Here is a 17,716-nt window from a genome sequence, read left to right on the forward strand (position 1 = left end):
GTAATTTTGCAGAACTGTATAGTGTAATCTACAAAAACAGATGCAGAAATACATGTCTTTGCTTCCTTAGCTAAAGGCCAACTCATACCTTTATAACATGCATAAATTATTTTCCCATTTCTCAGTTTCAGTGTTCATGAGACTATTAATCTAACTAATCTAAAAACAAGAACTTAAGAAACATGTTTAAGATTTTATGAAGCCCATTATAAAAGAAATACGAGGGGGGGGGGTCAGGAGAGAAAAAAGGGTTGAAGAGAGGTTATATATTTGAGGCATAGTTTTATTATTATTATTTACAAACTGAGTTACAGAAATCAATACAAAATGACATACACAATGCACAGTTTTCCACACGGCATTTTACAAATTCATGACAGAACAGCCTTAATTCTTATGCCTATCTTAAACAATTTTCTAATTAGACAGTACTTGACAGCTAAAAGTAGAACTGAAACAAAGTTTTGGGAATAATCAAATGAAGAAGTGAGAAAATGTGCTTTGAATTTTCATCTTGAGTAACATGGGAAAAAATGACAACAAAGAAAACTAGTACAGCATTAGATTGCTGCTGTCAGCTAAAGAGAAAAAATATGTAAGATTATTACCTCATTATTTTCTGTTCTTCCTCCATCTGTTCCCTGACCTGTTGCAATTCTTTGATCAGTTGAACATCTGTGCCATTCACCCAGGTGTACACCACATCAATTGGCATGGGTAAACAAAGCCTACATAATTCAAAGGAAAGCTACATGAGCTGTTTAATATTACATTACAAATGTTCATGGCATCCTACAATAGCAATTTCTGTCTAACAACAGAAATAGTTGGTGTCTGGGCTGCAAACAAGACAAAGCAAAAAGACTCTCTTTAGCTATATATACATCATGTCTCGATTATAGACAAGCCTTTGACAAAACAGCACAGACATCAACCAAAAGAACACAAAGTGGTTTTAACTGTTCAGTAACTAAAGGAAATTCTAACTTTATGCTCTAAATTCCACTGACACCAACTCCTTCAAACCCATAAAATTTTTTCAAGTCAGTACCAGGACCTGAGCACATTCTTAATTCACCAACTACTTTAGACAGGACAGCATGAAGCATAACTTAAATCATACTTACTGTTATTTAATTGCACAGAGCCAGTAGATGTCAGCAGGACCAGGTCTCTATCCTAGGAATGTCTCTTAGATTATATTAACAGGGCATTTCATAAACCAACCATCTAATCTGGGTACATGAATTCAGACTCCAGACACGGCAGACAAATTAATTCTTGACACAATTGAATATCCTGGAGCTGTTTCTGGAGAGATGCAGATTTCGTAGCATGCAGGGGTTTGGGTACATCTTTCCTATTTTTTTTATGATGAGCTCCTCTACAAGGCCCACAGCTTTGTGTCAGCAGGTACTCCAGGCTGCTGCCATAGGTGAGTCTCTGAGTCCCGTACAGCAGGAGGATACCCCAATTATTATTTTCTAAAGTTCCAGTGTCAAGCCATTTAATACCTTCCTAAACTGTAGATGGCCTAGCAAACATTGGAAAACATCATAGTGTGACCCCATGGATCCCAGCATTAGAGAGGTTCAAAGGTGTTCCCTCTCCACCCACAGCATCCTTCCAAAAGCATTCAAAGAGAGGCAGAGCTTACAGGCAGGTATTTCATCCACCTTCCCTTGCACAGCATGCCACACAGAGAGCTTGCACCCAGCTTCACTTTCTACTGGCTCAGACTCAATAACTGGAGCACAAAATTTGGTAAAAGGTCAGCCAGCAGCTCGTCACAGCACAATGGGCAGAAACATTTCGTACTCGATTTACCACTGTTCCTAACTGAGCTGCAACACTCAGAGGATAAGAGTGGGTCATTCTGAGACAGTTTGAACATCCCAGCAGCAGTGCTGCCTTCCCCAGCAGCACCACCCAGAAAGTCTCTCACACCTGCAGGGGGCTACCCTCCTACACAAAAAAAGTCAATTTACTGAATACAATTCCCCTTCTAATTGATTATTTCACTTTTTTCTCCAGAGATGACTAGCTTCTGGTTCACTTGCAAGGCATGTTTTGAACTAAAATGTCCTCCAGAGGAGTAGAAATTCAATGGCAGGAGCTCCTCCAGCTTTTCCACATTTGTTGTGATCGGTTAAATTACTGGTTTGACGCTCCCTGGAATGCTACAGCTCAGAAAGGAGTGTTTTAGGTGGAAGTACCTGACTCAAGTCAGTGGATTTCAAAAATGCCCAACCTTCAGCCTTCTGGGCAAAGTGCAGAATTATTTACCCAGGCTTCATTGAAGAACACAGTATGTCTGAAAGAACTCTGACTCTTTCTATGATGTGAGGCAATTTTGACTTCTGTGAAGCCTCTCTCCATTTTCCCATTTCCTAAAAGTGTGTCTCTATGCAGTAGCACATACACCTACATACACTATGCCACATACAGCCAAATGCTAGTAAATTCCACAGAGGAAAAGCATTTTTGGTCAGATGCAGGCATGTTAACTCAATTAACCCTGGCATGGCGAGCTCATTCTTCACTACCAGCGGCAATAGAGACAGACCAGTAAAAAAAAAAGGGAACTGTCTGCAGATCCACTAGTTTAATTGCTTAAAATTCATTCAAATACTGAATAAATTTTCTTAATGTGCCTTTACAGCATACATTGTTTCAGAAAGTAATGTTTATCAAACATAATAATAAAAATGAGATATCCCAAGTCAATTTGTTGTTTCCAATTAAGCAAAGTAGCACTGTTAAGACTGTACCTTTCTGGACTTGGCCAAAGCTTTCTGGCTGGTTTCACGGCTTCCTAAAATATCCTGCGAGTTTATATTTTCAGAGGTATGTAGTGGAACTTTGCTGTAAAAAGGTTTAAAATTAAAAGGAACAGATTCTACACTTCAGTAGTATTGTTCCCAAACACTCTCTTAATATGCAGAGTCTTTTGCAAATTGTTGAAGTTCAGAGAAGTCTTTTCATTCAAAAAATGTCTCTCAAATACTGTAGCTGTGTTTCCTTCATATGGATTTATACATTTGGTCTTCCTCAGAAACACCAGTCTGGCAAACGGGTTAAGCCCAAGCTGAGCTGAGCTAATTTACTAAATACAGCCACCCTTCTAATCAGCTATTTCCCCTCTTTGTCATGACTAACAGATGCGACTCGAAGGTGCACTTTGATTCCAAGTGGAAATTATCTTAACACCTTTCTACAGAAAATCATCACTTTAGAAAATTCCTTGGAGACTCCCAGATAATTAATTAAGGTGAGGTTTTACACTTTTCTCTTTCAAAAACCATTTTTTACTTGCAAATCTAAAAACATCAATAGGATCCTGCTTGAAGACAAAACCAGAGCCACCAGCTCCCCCAGATAGGAAAGGAGACCTGTCACTCTTGCTGGGAAGAATTTCCCATACCCATGATATGTTTACATAAGAGAACCATTGTCACAGCTGAGATTGTAGGTAGAAGACAAACTTTATTGTCTCAACATCCACTGTTGCTGAAGAGGTACAGCAGATTTTGGATCTCTCCCAAGCTACCATATGGTGATCTCCAACCTTGCTGAGCCTCTTTATGGACAACAGAGGTCTAAGCTGCTCATAGAAAACCTCCCAGCCCTCCAGCCTGTTCCAGCTCTGTAATTATGCACTAACAGTAAGTCAGTTGTTCCATGGCTTTTCCTGCTCCCTCATTTGTGTGTCTTTTCCTCTCTCCAGCCTCCCTCAGCTCGACAGTTAATGGCTGGCTGACCACTGATAGCTCTCACTTGCTGCACCCTACTGAAATCAGTCTGCACATTTAAAAAGCTGAGGATTGTTCCTTCACATCTTTCCATACATATTTTTGAGTTTTAAATATGACATCCTGGAATAGCAAAGTTACACTGAGTAAAGTACACTTACTATACCACTTGCAAGTAGAGTAATAAAATGCAGTCCTCATCCAAAACACTCATGCATGGAACTCCATTATTTAGTTTCCTTTTCTCCCTTTTTATTTTCATGTCAAAGCTTAGTCTTCAAAAATGGGTTTGGATAATAAAGTGACTTGGTAAAAAGCCCCGGAATGTCTACTCCACTCTCTCAAGGTGTTGTAATGTAAGTAGCTGAGCAATCATGTAAGTACCAAGTTTAGCAGCTGATGTGGCTATCTGAAAAGTACCACAGGTGGGATGCCAAGGGTAATTAACAGGGAGGTAAAACAAGCCAAAGCAATTGCTAAACTTCAAGGCAAAACCAGAAGTCTGCTTTGGTCTGGCAGAGTACAGTGTTCAATAGGTGTAACTAATGATGTCATTGTTTTTGTCTGACGAGCTTTTTAGTTTATCATCATAAGGAGCTTGCCCCCATACACAAATTTGTCTACATTCCACAGTGAGGTTTTTTCCATAGAAGTTTACAAGTCAACTGTTACACAAGAACAGAGAATTTTACCTGCAAAGCTCTTAGAGAACAACACAACTCAAATTCAATTGAAGGCCCATTAATATTTCCCAAAGGCCATGTAGTTTTTAGTTTCCACAAAGCAGTACCCCTGCTTAATTTTCCTAACCAACAAGCCTCCTGTTCTCCAATTCTGAGTATTTTTCTCTAGCACTAAAACAGGAACTGATTAAAATCACTGTACGAGCGACATTCAATCTGGAAGTCCACAGTCCTCAGTTTATGTGTAGCTCTGTATGTTGCATTGACACCAGACTAAAAAACTCCACCAAACCACCACTGATGCAAGTGTATGCTGCAAGACAGGGTCCATTACTGCATTTGTGAAGTTTGATAATAAAAATAAACTGAACCCCTGACAAGGGATGTCTAAAAGTCAAAAAAATGCCTAAAACTGTATCTCTGCAAGGACTTCTTGTTGGTATGGATTTTTAGAGGAAGTTGGTATCTGCATGCAAATGTCACAGCAAACATCCCTGTTACTCCTGACACGAGATTGTTAAAGGCATATGGGTGAACTGGAATAATTTAAGCACCCATCATAAAAACCTTAAGCTTTTGATCAGGCAGCCAATAGTTCCTCACCAGGCACTGGATGTTTTGCTCCCAATCCCCAGAAATGAACACTAGTGAAGGAGTGCTTTACACAACCAAAATGAAGTAAGGAAACACTGCAGAAATGGGAAGTGACTATATCTACACCACAAGAGTAAGATTTGTGATTTTGTTTTGGAAAAAGTCAACGGTTTTATAAAAACACTGCAGTCAATTATCACAAAGTCAGGCATTTTAGTACTGACAGGACCAAACTGGCATGTTTTACTTCAGCGCTGCTAAAACATGTAAACATTAAGCTATTCATCCATATGAGCTGTATCACTCTGCTTTTATCTGTCATCCTTTGGAAAATGGGGGAGAGGAGTAGAAGAGGAGACTATAATAAAGTTCATAGTATTCACCAACACCATGCAATGCACTTTTACAGAGTTATCTCACACCAACTAAAGCGTGACAAATTGATCTGATCATTTCTACTGTTCCATGATGCAACAAACCTCAAGGCAGATTTAAGCATCTGCTTTCAGGGTTAGTTTTTTTCCCAGTCAAGTGTATCAATATTAAGAGTCTGATGGCACCTGCTTAGTAGCTTTCTTCCACCTACCAATTCACAGTCCACTTACTCCCTGAGCAACAGACGCCACGGCTATTCAGACATGAAGTCACAGGAAGTCATGTAGCAGTTAACACAACTGAAATAAATGACCAATTGGTTTCCAACTTGCTGTGAGAGATTCTCCCATGCACTCAGATTTTAAAAGCTTATTATTAGCTTTGTGACTTCTCTGCTAAATAATGACCCTCATGAGACATCACAGAAAATGCAAGGTAACTTAAAAATAACTTCTCAAAACACTGAAAATTGAAATTTTAAGCACATAGGAACAGTACTTATGTTTTCCTATCTTAATATGGAACATATGTCATTCCCTCCCTTCATTGCTAACATTGTCACCATATTGATGTTTCATTAGAGACTGGATGAATTAAACACATTAAAAATGTAAATTTATTATATGACTAGAGCTTTCAAATGCCAATCTTCCAAACTGGGAGATTATGCACTAACTATGCAGTATATTTAAGCCACTAAGTTTAAAAATTGCTGCAGATTTAGAGCCCATACAAAAAGGTCTACTCAACAGTATGTAACTTCAACTAATATATTTTATTTAAATATTTAATTAGACAGTAAAATGTGCAATGCTGTCAAGTGCAGGTAAAGCTTACCGATTCTGAAATGATTTACCAGCGACGTTGTCTCTGTATGAATCAAACATAACATGATACTGGTCTCTACTCCACTCCAAGACAACCTGCAAAGAAAAAAAACCAAAACCACTTGATGTCACCACCTTCTAAAGTTAGGTATTTAAATTTCATGCTTTGAAATCTTTAACCACAACTGATTTCATTCAAATCGATCTATGCACTAATAAACAACTGAGCAGACCAAAATCCCAACTAAATTATGACACTGAACCAGCAATCAGACCCAGAACAGAAGAGCATGCTTAATTTGAACAAACTCTGCTTTTCTCTGCAACAAAGGATTTCATTATTTATGTACACTCTTTTTAAGCTACTTTTTATTTAGGTCACCTCCCCCTTGTCTCTCAGTATTTAAAAGTTCAGGAATGTTTTCCCAAAACTGAGACATAAATCAAATATAATTTGATACAAGCAGGAAACCCCTAACACACACACACCCCCCTGCACAGTTTTGCTCATCTTTCTCTCTATTCTCATACAGGACATATTGAAGTATACACGCCTCCAAAATCTGAGCTTTGCAAACAAACAGCCAGGAAAAACACCCACAATTTTTCAACACTAAAAGTGGTAACTATGCTTTGACATAACAAAGAAGTCCAAGTATTTTGAGATAAAAGCAATATAAAACATACAAGTTCTCCTCTGAGATAAACTTGCTATGACATCCTTTCCAGTGAAAGCCCAACCTTGAAAACTACAGTGGCATTTTGTGCTATTTTAGAGTTGAAGGCACAGTGGCTTAATTTACTGGGATAAGTACATATTTGTACCCACTGGAGAGGGAAAAAAACCCAAAACAAACAAATGAAAACAACAAAACAAAAAGAAAGGAAATCAGGAAAGGATAGTATTTTACTATAGTAGTTACTTTGATAGATAGTAGATAGTTTTTTATGGACAGTTTTTATGACAGTTACTTTACATCACTCTTCCTAGATTTAAATGTTATTATCACTTATTTCTTGTATTGTGGGAACTATGAAATACACCATTTCTCTAAGGTCACACTCAAAACCACAAAAAGTTTCCTCCCTCTTAAAAGGATACACATCTCTCTTCCCCCGTTGCCACTAAAGCAAATTAAAACCTTCCATCGAGCAGGGAAGCTCCATCATGTGCCTGGGTGACAAGAGCACACACACAATTCCTGCCAGAGCTGCAGATGGTCTCTTTGTAACTAAGACCACATCAGCACACTTCCATTCCCCTCATACAAAGGACACAGATTGCCCAGGTAGGCATAAAAATCTCCTCCCTTAAATACCAAGGTCAGGAATTGTCTTAAAAACACACAGCATTGCACTTTCCTATGCATAAATCATTAAGTCCTTCTACCAAATACCAGGTTTAATACAGTACACACTGGAAGAGCGTATCCATGTGGAAACATTTGCTCCTACTGATAATGATGAAGTGACACACTGCGACTGATCTGTGTCTAGAAGAAATACAGAAGTATTTGAGTAAGAATATATTATATGAATAATATGTCTCTCCAGAAGAAAAACACTAACCATTCCAGCCTTTTTCTTTGTCTTTTGTGTAACTATAGCCAAAAAGAGCAGAGGACAGAACTCTTAACAACACATCAAGGAACAAAGTTAAAAACTCTTTCTACCTGATACATTTTTTCCCAGCAATGTTTCCTCCTGACACATTGGGCATAGCGCAATAATGCCTAGAGGCTCTTTTGCTTCAACTTCTCATATTGATACTATAAAACCACCAGAGGAACATTAAAAAACAAGGTGAGAGGCACTGCCTATTAGGAGCTACTGTATCAGACAGATGATAACAGTGGCTCTGGCATGGTCTGGCTATAAAGCATTTTCCAAAGCAGAGCTACCTACAGAAGCATGGCCAAGAAGGGTTTATAACCAAACTGCCCTAATACTTAAAGCTCATCTTACAAACAGGGAGCAGCATTGACTTAGACCTGGCTACCCTGTATGCTTTTGCAGAAATATTTCTGAATCCTGCTCAATGTCCTAGTATTTCACTGAGCTCACGATTTTCCTTCAAATGAAGCTCATTTTCAGCTTCTGGCTGTGAGAACATTATTACCAGTCTCAAATTATTTGCCCTAACCATCCATTTTTACTCACCAGTAATATTGACATTAGCATGAACCCAAGAAATCAGATCTAATTTTGCCTACTAGAACAAAAAAAAAGCTGGTTCTAGGGGTGGGGAAAAAGCAGAACTGCAAATGCTGTTCAGACACCAGGGTCTGATAAGCGTGGCCTCACACTCCTTTTTATTGCTTCAGTTTCCCACAGATGGCTAAAAATGGTTTAGCTGTTAATTTCTAGAAAGATTTCTTGGTTTCAATTTCCCAACAGTTCTACATTTTTTTATTAGTTGCTGCCTTGCAGACTCTGTACTGGAGAAGCATTTTCCATTCCCACGATAGTTGTCGGAAGAGGTCTAACAGTGTTCATTCTCACAAGCCTTGTCTCTCCTAAACCATTGAACTACCACTGTTTACCAATATAAAAAGGCAAAAGCAAAATGCATGCAAACATCTCTTACCAGGCTTAGTTTCATTGGTGTGTTTTAGCTTGTTCTTTCTAAAAACACTTTTCTTTTTTCTTAACATGTAATTTGGAAAATCTACTCCTACCTGATTCTCCCAGTTCTTTTGCTCACTCTCTAAATTGTATCTAAGCTTTCCAAGTAGCTTTTAAAGGGCTGGAAGCAGCAAACTAAGATTTAGGAGGAAACTCTGAGCAGTGATTTTGACTGATTCTCACCAAAATCAGCCATAACTTAGACAACTACTGAAATATTTTTTAAAACCTCCAAAGTTCTATGATATCCTAAAGCTGGGTTTTAAGTCCCCATTCTGAAGAAATGCAAAACTGTGCTCAGTTTCACAGCACCAAAAAATCTGCACCAATCCACGTTGATACTCATGTGCAAACAGGTGCCTATGAGTACTTTGCAATTACTTAATTTGCTGATGGCTTGGAAGTGTTTCAGGAACTTGTGGTCCCCACAAGACAGCAGAGATTAAGGACTTTATACGAAGATGTGTTGGTACACAAAGTTTTGATTGTGCTACATCCAAGAGTTTCAGATAATACTCTTTCTGGAAAGAAAGATCTTCTTTCTTTCCCCCTGTATCCGAAAGAACCCATCAAATTAGAATAGAGAAGGGAAAAAAAAAAAAAGGGGGAACAACTTAGGAATCAGGAAATTCCAGTCTGTTTGCATTGAACACTGCCATCCTTTTAGACTGACAAAAATACTTGAATTCCCTGATTCCTTACTATATTCACAAACACTGCACTGAAGTAGGATTCATTCTTTCCTCTCCAGATCCCTTCATTGACTTACCAAATCGATAGGACAATGTGAAATGAAGATTTAAACGTACAACACATCCGTGTAAAATCATATCTAGAAAAAGTGTAATTACAAGGCATCATTTACAAACTAATGCGGGCGAACTAAGTAACAAGTAAAGAGCAAAGCAGACTATGCTGCGCAGCTTGGAGGGAGGATGCATTTAACTCCTTAAACTCCGGAAAGGGGAAAGATTCTGTCACTCCCAGTCGACATGTGAAGGTGACATCCAGCACAGGCTTTAAAAGACTCAAACAAAAACACAGCAGCAGTAAGTCACCTGATGAGGGAAGCGGAAAAGAATTGCACAAGAGCAGCAAACACCAGCTGCCCGAGCACGCCGGTCTGTGTCACCTGTTAGACCCCAGCTAACCCCCCGAGGGGACACGCGGCGCGCTGCCACCGCTCCCCGCAGCCCAACAGGTGGGGACAGGGCGGCCTGGGGAGCGGCAGCGGCGGCAGGGCTGCGCTCCGGGATGCGGGCACAGCCCGTCCCCGCGGGCACGGCGGGCCTGCGGCAGCGCCCTCGGCACAGCGCGAACGGGGCACCGCGATGGGCGGGACCTGTCACACGCAAGGCGCCCGGTGCGGAACCTCGCTGCTCGCGGGACAACACAACTACCCGGCTCCCCAGAGGAAAAACAGCCCCAAACCCCCCCGGGGCCGTGCAGCCGCGGGGCTGCGCCCGTCCCGCCGGCACCGCTCCGCTCGGCACGGAGGGAGGGAGGCAGGCAGGGGAAGGGGGGCAGCCACGCCGCGCCGGCGCGGCACCGTACTGACCTCCCCGAACTGCAGGGCGGAGACGATCATGAGGACGAGGCCCCCGAGGCAGAGGCAGGGCCCATACCTGTGCGACAGGCAGGTATAGGTCTGGCGCTGCAGGAGCTTTAGCAGCATGGCCCGCCGGCGGCCGCCGCCCCGCACGGCCCGGCCCGGCCCCGCTCCCCGCGCTGCCTGCGCCAGGCGGGGCCGCCGGCCCAGCGCCCGCCCCGCTTCCGGCAGCGCCTGGCGCCGCCTGGCGGTGGCGGAGGGGCCGCGCTGAGGGAGCGGCGCTGCCGGGCTTCACGGCGCGGCGGGGAATTGGCTGTTCCCGTTGCGGAGAGACGTCGGGAGGGCTTGAGGACATCACACAGACACAGCCGAGCTGCGTGCTGAGATTTCATAAGCAGTCTGCGCGTGTTTTGGCGCAGAAATGAAGTGCGGGGGTGTGTTCGTGGAATGGGAATCAGCAGGCTAGAGAGGATTACTGATGGAATTCTTCAAGGACAGCTCTTGAGGAAAAAAACATGACAAGGAACAAGTTAGCGATCACTAGCTGATAGCACACTCTGGATTCTGCCGTGAAGTTCAGCCACCTACATAGGACGGACGCTCTTGGTAGCGCCGCTGTCAAGCATTGATCAGGCGGAGGCACCGCTGGTGGCCACAGCAGAATGATGGGGCGGCATAGGCCTGCAAGACGCCAAGCATAGTAGCGCCTATCTCTGTAGTCTAGCCCTGCATCAAAAGGTCTTTTAAGTAGTTCTTAAAACTCACTGCAGTGACTTTTCTGAGTAATAAACATCATCCTTGTGGTCCTTTATTTCCTGTGTTAAGTAACAGTGGCTGACCCTTTCCAGAACTTTGTCCCAGTATATTTACACAGTTGTGTGAGAGAACTACACCTGGCTATACTTTAAGAAGGCACAGCTCTTTGGCACATCTCTCCCAAGCCACTGAGCCCTTCTCCTACTTACTTTTTTGTGTCACATTTTGTCTTTCTCCAGGGTGAGAGGAATGCTAATGTCCTTACAAACAATTTGATGGGTGAAGGTTTGGGTGTTAACGTCTTTGGAATGGGTCTTAATGTCTCTACTAACTTCGGGCAGCAGGTTTGTTGCAGAGCCAGTTTGGCCCCTGAAACAGACAAGGTCCTGCACAAGACTGAGTTTCTGAGCTTTGGGGTAAAACAGTAGGTTCAAGGGGGATATCGATATGTGGTAGGCGGTTCGGGAAGGCTGTACCTTCCCTGTACCTCAGCCCAAAGGGAAAGGAAGAGGGCACCATGTGGCCGGGAGTTTAGGATAGAAGGAGGCTGTGCCCTCCAAAACCTCGAGAGAGAAAACTCCATGGGTGTGTGCCCCGGTGGGCTCTCTCCCTTTATTCGAATAAAGTTGCAGGACTCCTCTGTCTCCTTTTTGGACATAAACCTCTGGCATTTGTGGATTTTCCTGACAATGGGCCATGGGACAGGATGGCAAATTCACCAGGGCTTACCTGCAGAGCCTCAGAGCTCACCTCATAGTGCTGTGTTCCTCCTCCTTATGGTGTGTTATCAGCCTGATAATACTTATTTGGCCCTTCATGATAACCCAGCCTTCCAGTCTTGGTACACAGAAAATTTCTCAGCTAGCTAAATTTCTCTCCTGTTGTGCACAGCCAGCACTTTCTCCTTCACATATTCTCACCAATGTGCCAAAGTACGACCCTCGGGGAATATAATCTTTACATATTCCCTCACCTGCCCCTCCTGCTCAAGCACTGTGCTATTATTATTAAGCTATTATTACTCAGCTATTATTAGTGCCTAGCAGCATCTCTTTACCACTGCCTACAGCACTGTGCCGGCAGTACCGGTGATGGCCTGGAATTCTGAGTCAGCAGACTGAGGTTTTCATTGAGAACTGAGGTATAGCACACATGCAGATTATGAGAAGAACCCCTATTTCTGGTCAAAAAGATCTATTTCTGGTAAACAATCCAGCGTAAATGCAGAAATGAAAGTGAATGTGCTGAAAAGATGAAACTGAGAGATATATCACCAATGTAAATCAGAAACCAGTCAGGGGAAGCCAAATTTCTTCAAGACCTGGATTAATAATTAAAACAAAGTGTGAGATGATACATTTATACAGACCAATAAATACTTCCATATGACACCAATATGGTAAAACCATTAAAATTCACATAATCTTTAAATTATTTTAAAAAGTATCAGACAAAGTATACCAGTAGACACAGAGATATAAAAAGGTGCTGAACAAATCATGACGGCACTATATCTGTCCTTTCTTGTAGAGTACTTATATTCAAGGAATATATATTTAAAGTGGAATAGGTGCATGAAAAGGAACAACCAGACCCTTCCTTCTAAAAAGACACTAAAATGTTTTGACTTCTTCACATCACAGAAATGAAGATCAGAAACTTACTTAAATTAAATGCAATACTGTCACCAGGTTAAAACAAAACAAAGGAAAACCCAAAGCAAACAAAACAAAACAAAAAAGGGAGACAAAACCATGTTCTGGAATATATTTCAAATAGGAATAGAGGAATATATTTCAAATAGGAATAGCTTTGAGAGACAGCCTAACCAATTTGTGACAGGAAACACGACTCTATACTCCAGATGTTCCCCTATATTCCATTTTTCCATGGACTCATACACTCTTCCCGTCTTCAGTCCACCCAAGGTTTAATTATTCCAGAGAAACAAGGTTGTTTAGTCAGGAGAAGAGGAGGCTCAGGAGGGATCTCATTGCTCTCTACAACCATCTGAGAAGAGGTTGTAGTGAGCTGGGAGTTGGTCTCTTCTGCCATGTCTCAAGTGAAAGAATGAGAGGAAATGGCCTCAAGTTGTGCCAGGGGAGGTTTAGATTAGGTATTAGAAAAAAATTGTCTCTGAATGACTGGTCAGGCACTGGAATAAGTTGCACAGGGAGGTATTAGAGTTATCGTCTCTGGAAGTGTTCGAGAGGCGTCTGGATGTCGCACTTGGGGATGCATTTTAGAGGTGATTATGGTGGCTTGATGGTTGGACTGGATGATCTTTAAGGTCTCTTCCAACCTTGATGATTCTGTGATTCTGTGAAAGGCATGGAAAATGGATGAAAACAAAGCCACCCCCAGCTTGCTAATGAAGAGCAAGCTATTAAGGTACACATAGCAGATGCAGCTCAAGTACCTTCTGAGACAATCTGTCCAAGGTGCTGGGATTATTCTATGTCTGTCACTAGAAATTATTTCCAAGATCAAAACCAGGAACCAGATCAGAGGCCTTGTTGCAGCTGTCTTTGTAGGCATGTGTCTGAAAGGAGGAGGGCTTAGGCCAAATTGTTCTGTTTTCACATTTTATCCAACGCACTGCTTACGCAATTCTCCAGGTGAGAACTTTATCATTGCATCCAAGAGCAGGATATTTAACTTTATCCATTTCTCCCAGTCACTGTAGATGCAAATGAACCCAGACATTCTGCTAGGAGCAATAAATTCCACTAGATGTCAGGATATGTAAAAATTAGGCACTGCTATTATAATCCAATGTATACTTAAGGGCCTTGCCAAGTCATTATCCATGTAAAGCATTGGGCTCTTGGGATAATCTACTTGACTGTTCTTGTATTTGTGTTAACTCAAAGGTGCACGTAGCAGCACTCAACACAAAGGCATGCCTCCTGTGGATTATGATGTAATCTAAATAAACTGTCAAATAGCTATAAACACGCTTTATCTTGATCCTGATTTTCTGCAAGTTGCCTTCACCAACATTTTTTCTCTCTTAGAAAACTCTGAATTTTTGATATTTTTCTTACTACCTTTAGTAGTAAGTTAGACCTTTCTAAGAGGGGGTAGAAGCTACTTTGAAAAGGAAAGTAATATCTACTTTCTTTCAACAGGAATGGAGATTCTGTAATGCTCAAAATCTTGAGGAAGGCAGAACTTGTTACTGGGCATGGTAAACTTGTCCAGTAGTAGCTCTTTCCAGGTCTTTTGCATTCTAATTTGCTGGGAAAGGAGAACAGTAAGAGCTAAATATCTGAGGTAACAGTGTCATTATCTTTGGTTGAAGCAGAAGACCAGAAATAATCAACAAAGCATCGCAAGCTTCTCTGTTAGCCAAGAATATTATTCACTGCACATTCCATGAATCTTGTTCTAAAGAAAAGAGAATTAACATCATCAGAGGTTTCCTGTATTCATCTCTGTACGGTCTCTTTCATAAACGTGAATTAATCTTGTAGCACTTCTGTGAGAAAAAAATTACTGACCGCAAAGGTAAAGACAAAAATCAGCAAGTTTGATGCCTGTTCCACTTTAAGTCTGAATTTTCACAATACAGGAGATAACTCGTAGTACTCTGAAAGCTCAGCACTTCACTCTTAGGGATTTTGGTTTCCTTTGTGAATGCTCTGAACTTCTGAGCATTCTAAGGTGTCTCAAGTCAGGCAAGTAAAAGCTCAGAATAGAGGGGTAGTGACTTGTCTGTCGAGAGTTTGTTTGAAGTAACTTGGCTATCATCAGAGAACAGTTTTGCAGCAGAGACAGGGGCCAATTTATATTTGCTTATTGTATTTATGCAGCCATCATTTGTATTCCTGCCCTATTCACTAGATAGATCTACAATAGATCTACTAAGAACTTTTTCTAAATCCTAGAAGTTCTTCTACACATCTGTGAACAGGCTTGCCCAAGAATGGAGAGAAGGAAAAAAGTCAATTATTTCACCACTCACTCTTGTAATGCACATGCTCAGAAGGATTAAAGTTTTCAAAAGCTCACATAAAAGCATCTAAATTCCTATTGATTTTAATGGCAATCTAGAAAACTGCCTAAACATCTGCTCCATTATTACCTTTGTGCATTTGGTCTGAAGAGTCTTTATTTAGTAACATTTAAGGAAAGAAAAATGTAATAAATGCTGTTTTATTAACATAAAAATAATCCAGAAATCCTAATTTTTGCTTGGTTGTCAATAACTACCATTGAAGTTACATCTCATCATCATGCATGAATGGCACATGTGAGTATGCAGGGGAGCTTTGTCCTGTTCAGCAGAAGATGAGTACCAGTGAGGCCTTGCTAGTGCAGACATCAGCGCAGGTTACCTGAGCTCCTGGGATGAAGCACAGAGTTGATAACCCACACTGAAAACTGTGTTGTCAGATTTTCTCAACTCACACAATCTGCAGCAGCTGGGGTAAAATTAATGTGACGTTTTGGCAGCCAGAACCTACAGCCCCTCTCCACAGCTCTGGCCCGTTTCTTTCCTGCCAAAGCCCCCCAAAGGTTTCTCTGTTACACTTTCATGTTCATTTACTATATTAACATGCTCTTAAGGACCAGCTTCTCTAAGCATTTAAGTATTTTCTGTGCACCTAGGAGCCAACAGAGGATTTTGTAGAGAGCTAGGCCCTATAGAGCAGTCAAAACAAGCTGGTGTGCTTGCCAGTACTTTGAAGAGCTGCATGAGCACTTTCTATGGAAAGGAACTGGGTGATAATAGGGCCTCCTAGGACTTCTCTCCCTGCCACTCCACCCCTGCCAAAAACTGTAATATCTATGCTTCTGAAATTTAAAGCAGTAGCCTTAGGCATACTGGAATTAATAGCTTGGTATGGCACTGTGAATTTGGTAGCACCACTATCCATCAAATACAGTAATTAAATCACATGAGTCACTCAGAACATAAAAGAATAAAAGACAGTGACTGAGCAATGTTCTATCCTTCAACATATAATCTCGTTTTGACTCCCATTTATAGAGCTCTCAGCCTTTGGTGAGACTCAATCCCACTGATACTACCTCTAAAATAGATATTGAATATAAGTGATCGGTTTCTGAGAGACACTGTTAGACCTTGCTGCTGTGTCTTGTAATGGATTATCTCTTAATTAGTCTGCAGTAATTTTAGCTTCATGAGCAAATGCATTCTAATTATATGCAGCTAGTGAGAGTTTTCACTTAGTACTGCAGCAAAAGTGGAGATTTTAAAGTCATGCTCAGTATTTCAGTACTTTTGAAAACCCTCAGATGTTCAGCTCCCAATCCTCTGGACAGGTATGCAAGGAACATTTATGACTCATTACTTGAAAATTGTGTTGATAAAATATAGAATCCTTTTTTTTTTTTTTTCTTCGGACTCCATTTTTCCACTGTCCCCATTTCTTTACAGGAAAAAAAAAATCTCTTAAACATCAGTTCCTACCCTTTCCACTTCCTTTTTATTTGTGCAGATACTAGAAAGGACATTTACAATAATCTGAAGAGCATGGCTGGTAAAAATGATGTATAACTAAAGAGAAAATAGTATTATCTTAGAAACAGATGAAAAAGCAGTGCCTAGAGAGCAAAGGACTGGAACAATGCCATTTCAAAAATCTCTGAAAGTGAGCATCTAGATGCAGCTGAGGCAGCATGTGCACCTGGCAGCAAAATCAGATTTTCTAAGCATAATATTCGCCAACATTTTACTCTGAAAGATCTGTTATTTCCTGCACACTTCAAACTAAAATAATAAATGCTTGCAGAAAGCCAGAAGAAACCTTTTGAAACTCTGCAGAATCTGGCATTTGCTCTTGGTTTTGGTTGGTTTGGGGCTTTTTTTGTTTTTGTTGGGGTGTTGGGTTTTTTGCCCTTGGTTTTCTTTATAGAAAGCCCTTGCTTTTTAAAGAGATATACTCTTAGCAATGGTAAAATAAAATTTAAATAGACTGTGGCCTTCAAACCAAGTCATATCTGTATGTCTGTTTCCAAAGTCCCTAATGAAGTGGATGAAAGACCCTGGAAAATCTCCCCAGGCCGTGTTTTAATATATTGAATGTATATTAGGAAATATATGAATGTAACCTTATTTTCTAAATATTAGATTTCATAATTCTTTTTGAAAATATACAGTTAGAGTTCATTATCTTTGATATTTAATTATCATTCTAACTAGAGTAGAATACAATAGAGTAGAATAGAATTTCTCACAGTAGCCTAGTTCTACGAAATGTTGGATTATTCTGAAGAGTAAAAAGGTATCATTTTTTATTTTAACATTAGAAACACAGGGCCTTTAGTACACTGATGGCATTGTCATATGATAGTGATGGAATTTACGTTTCTTTTGTTAATCCTGCCAGGTTGCAATGGCAGAGAGAACAGACTGTATAGATTTGATGGTTGGAATGGGCAGGGTTGTCTTTTAAATCCACTCAGCAGCACACAGAAGAAAATAATGAAGGTGCTTTCAGTGAAGAACAGTGGTCAGTAAGATTTTGTGGCTGTATGAAATCACATGTACCTTTTACATCACAGTAGTGAGGTGGAGGCTCAGAA

At 40.8% G+C, this 17,716-nt stretch overlaps 1 protein-coding gene across 3 annotated transcripts in view; it reads right to left on the bottom strand.

Moving 5' to 3' along the window:
• Nucleotides 1–10,592, bottom strand: part of GNPTAB (N-acetylglucosamine-1-phosphate transferase subunits alpha and beta) — a 41,046-nt gene extending 30,454 nt beyond the window's left edge. For 2 of the 3 annotated variants that reach the window (XM_048300266.1, XM_048300267.1), the window contains exons 1-3: nt 10,415–10,591; nt 6,242–6,327; nt 609–728 (exon numbers count right to left, since the gene is read on the bottom strand). In XM_048300266.1, coding sequence (XP_048156223.1) covers nt 609–728; nt 6,242–6,327; nt 10,415–10,531 — 323 coding nt within the window. In that variant the 5' untranslated portion in view covers nt 10,532–10,591. Of the gene's footprint in view, nt 1–608; nt 729–6,241; nt 6,328–10,414 lie in introns of all 3 variants that reach the window. The other variant, XR_007202969.1, reaches the window with a different exon arrangement.
• Between the last annotated feature and the right edge of the window lie 7,124 nt (nt 10,593–17,716).

The sequence above is a fragment of the Corvus hawaiiensis genome, chromosome 4 (assembly GCF_020740725.1).
Source record: "Corvus hawaiiensis isolate bCorHaw1 chromosome 4, bCorHaw1.pri.cur, whole genome shotgun sequence".
Classification (NCBI taxonomy): Eukaryota; Metazoa; Chordata; class Aves; order Passeriformes; family Corvidae; genus Corvus; species Corvus hawaiiensis.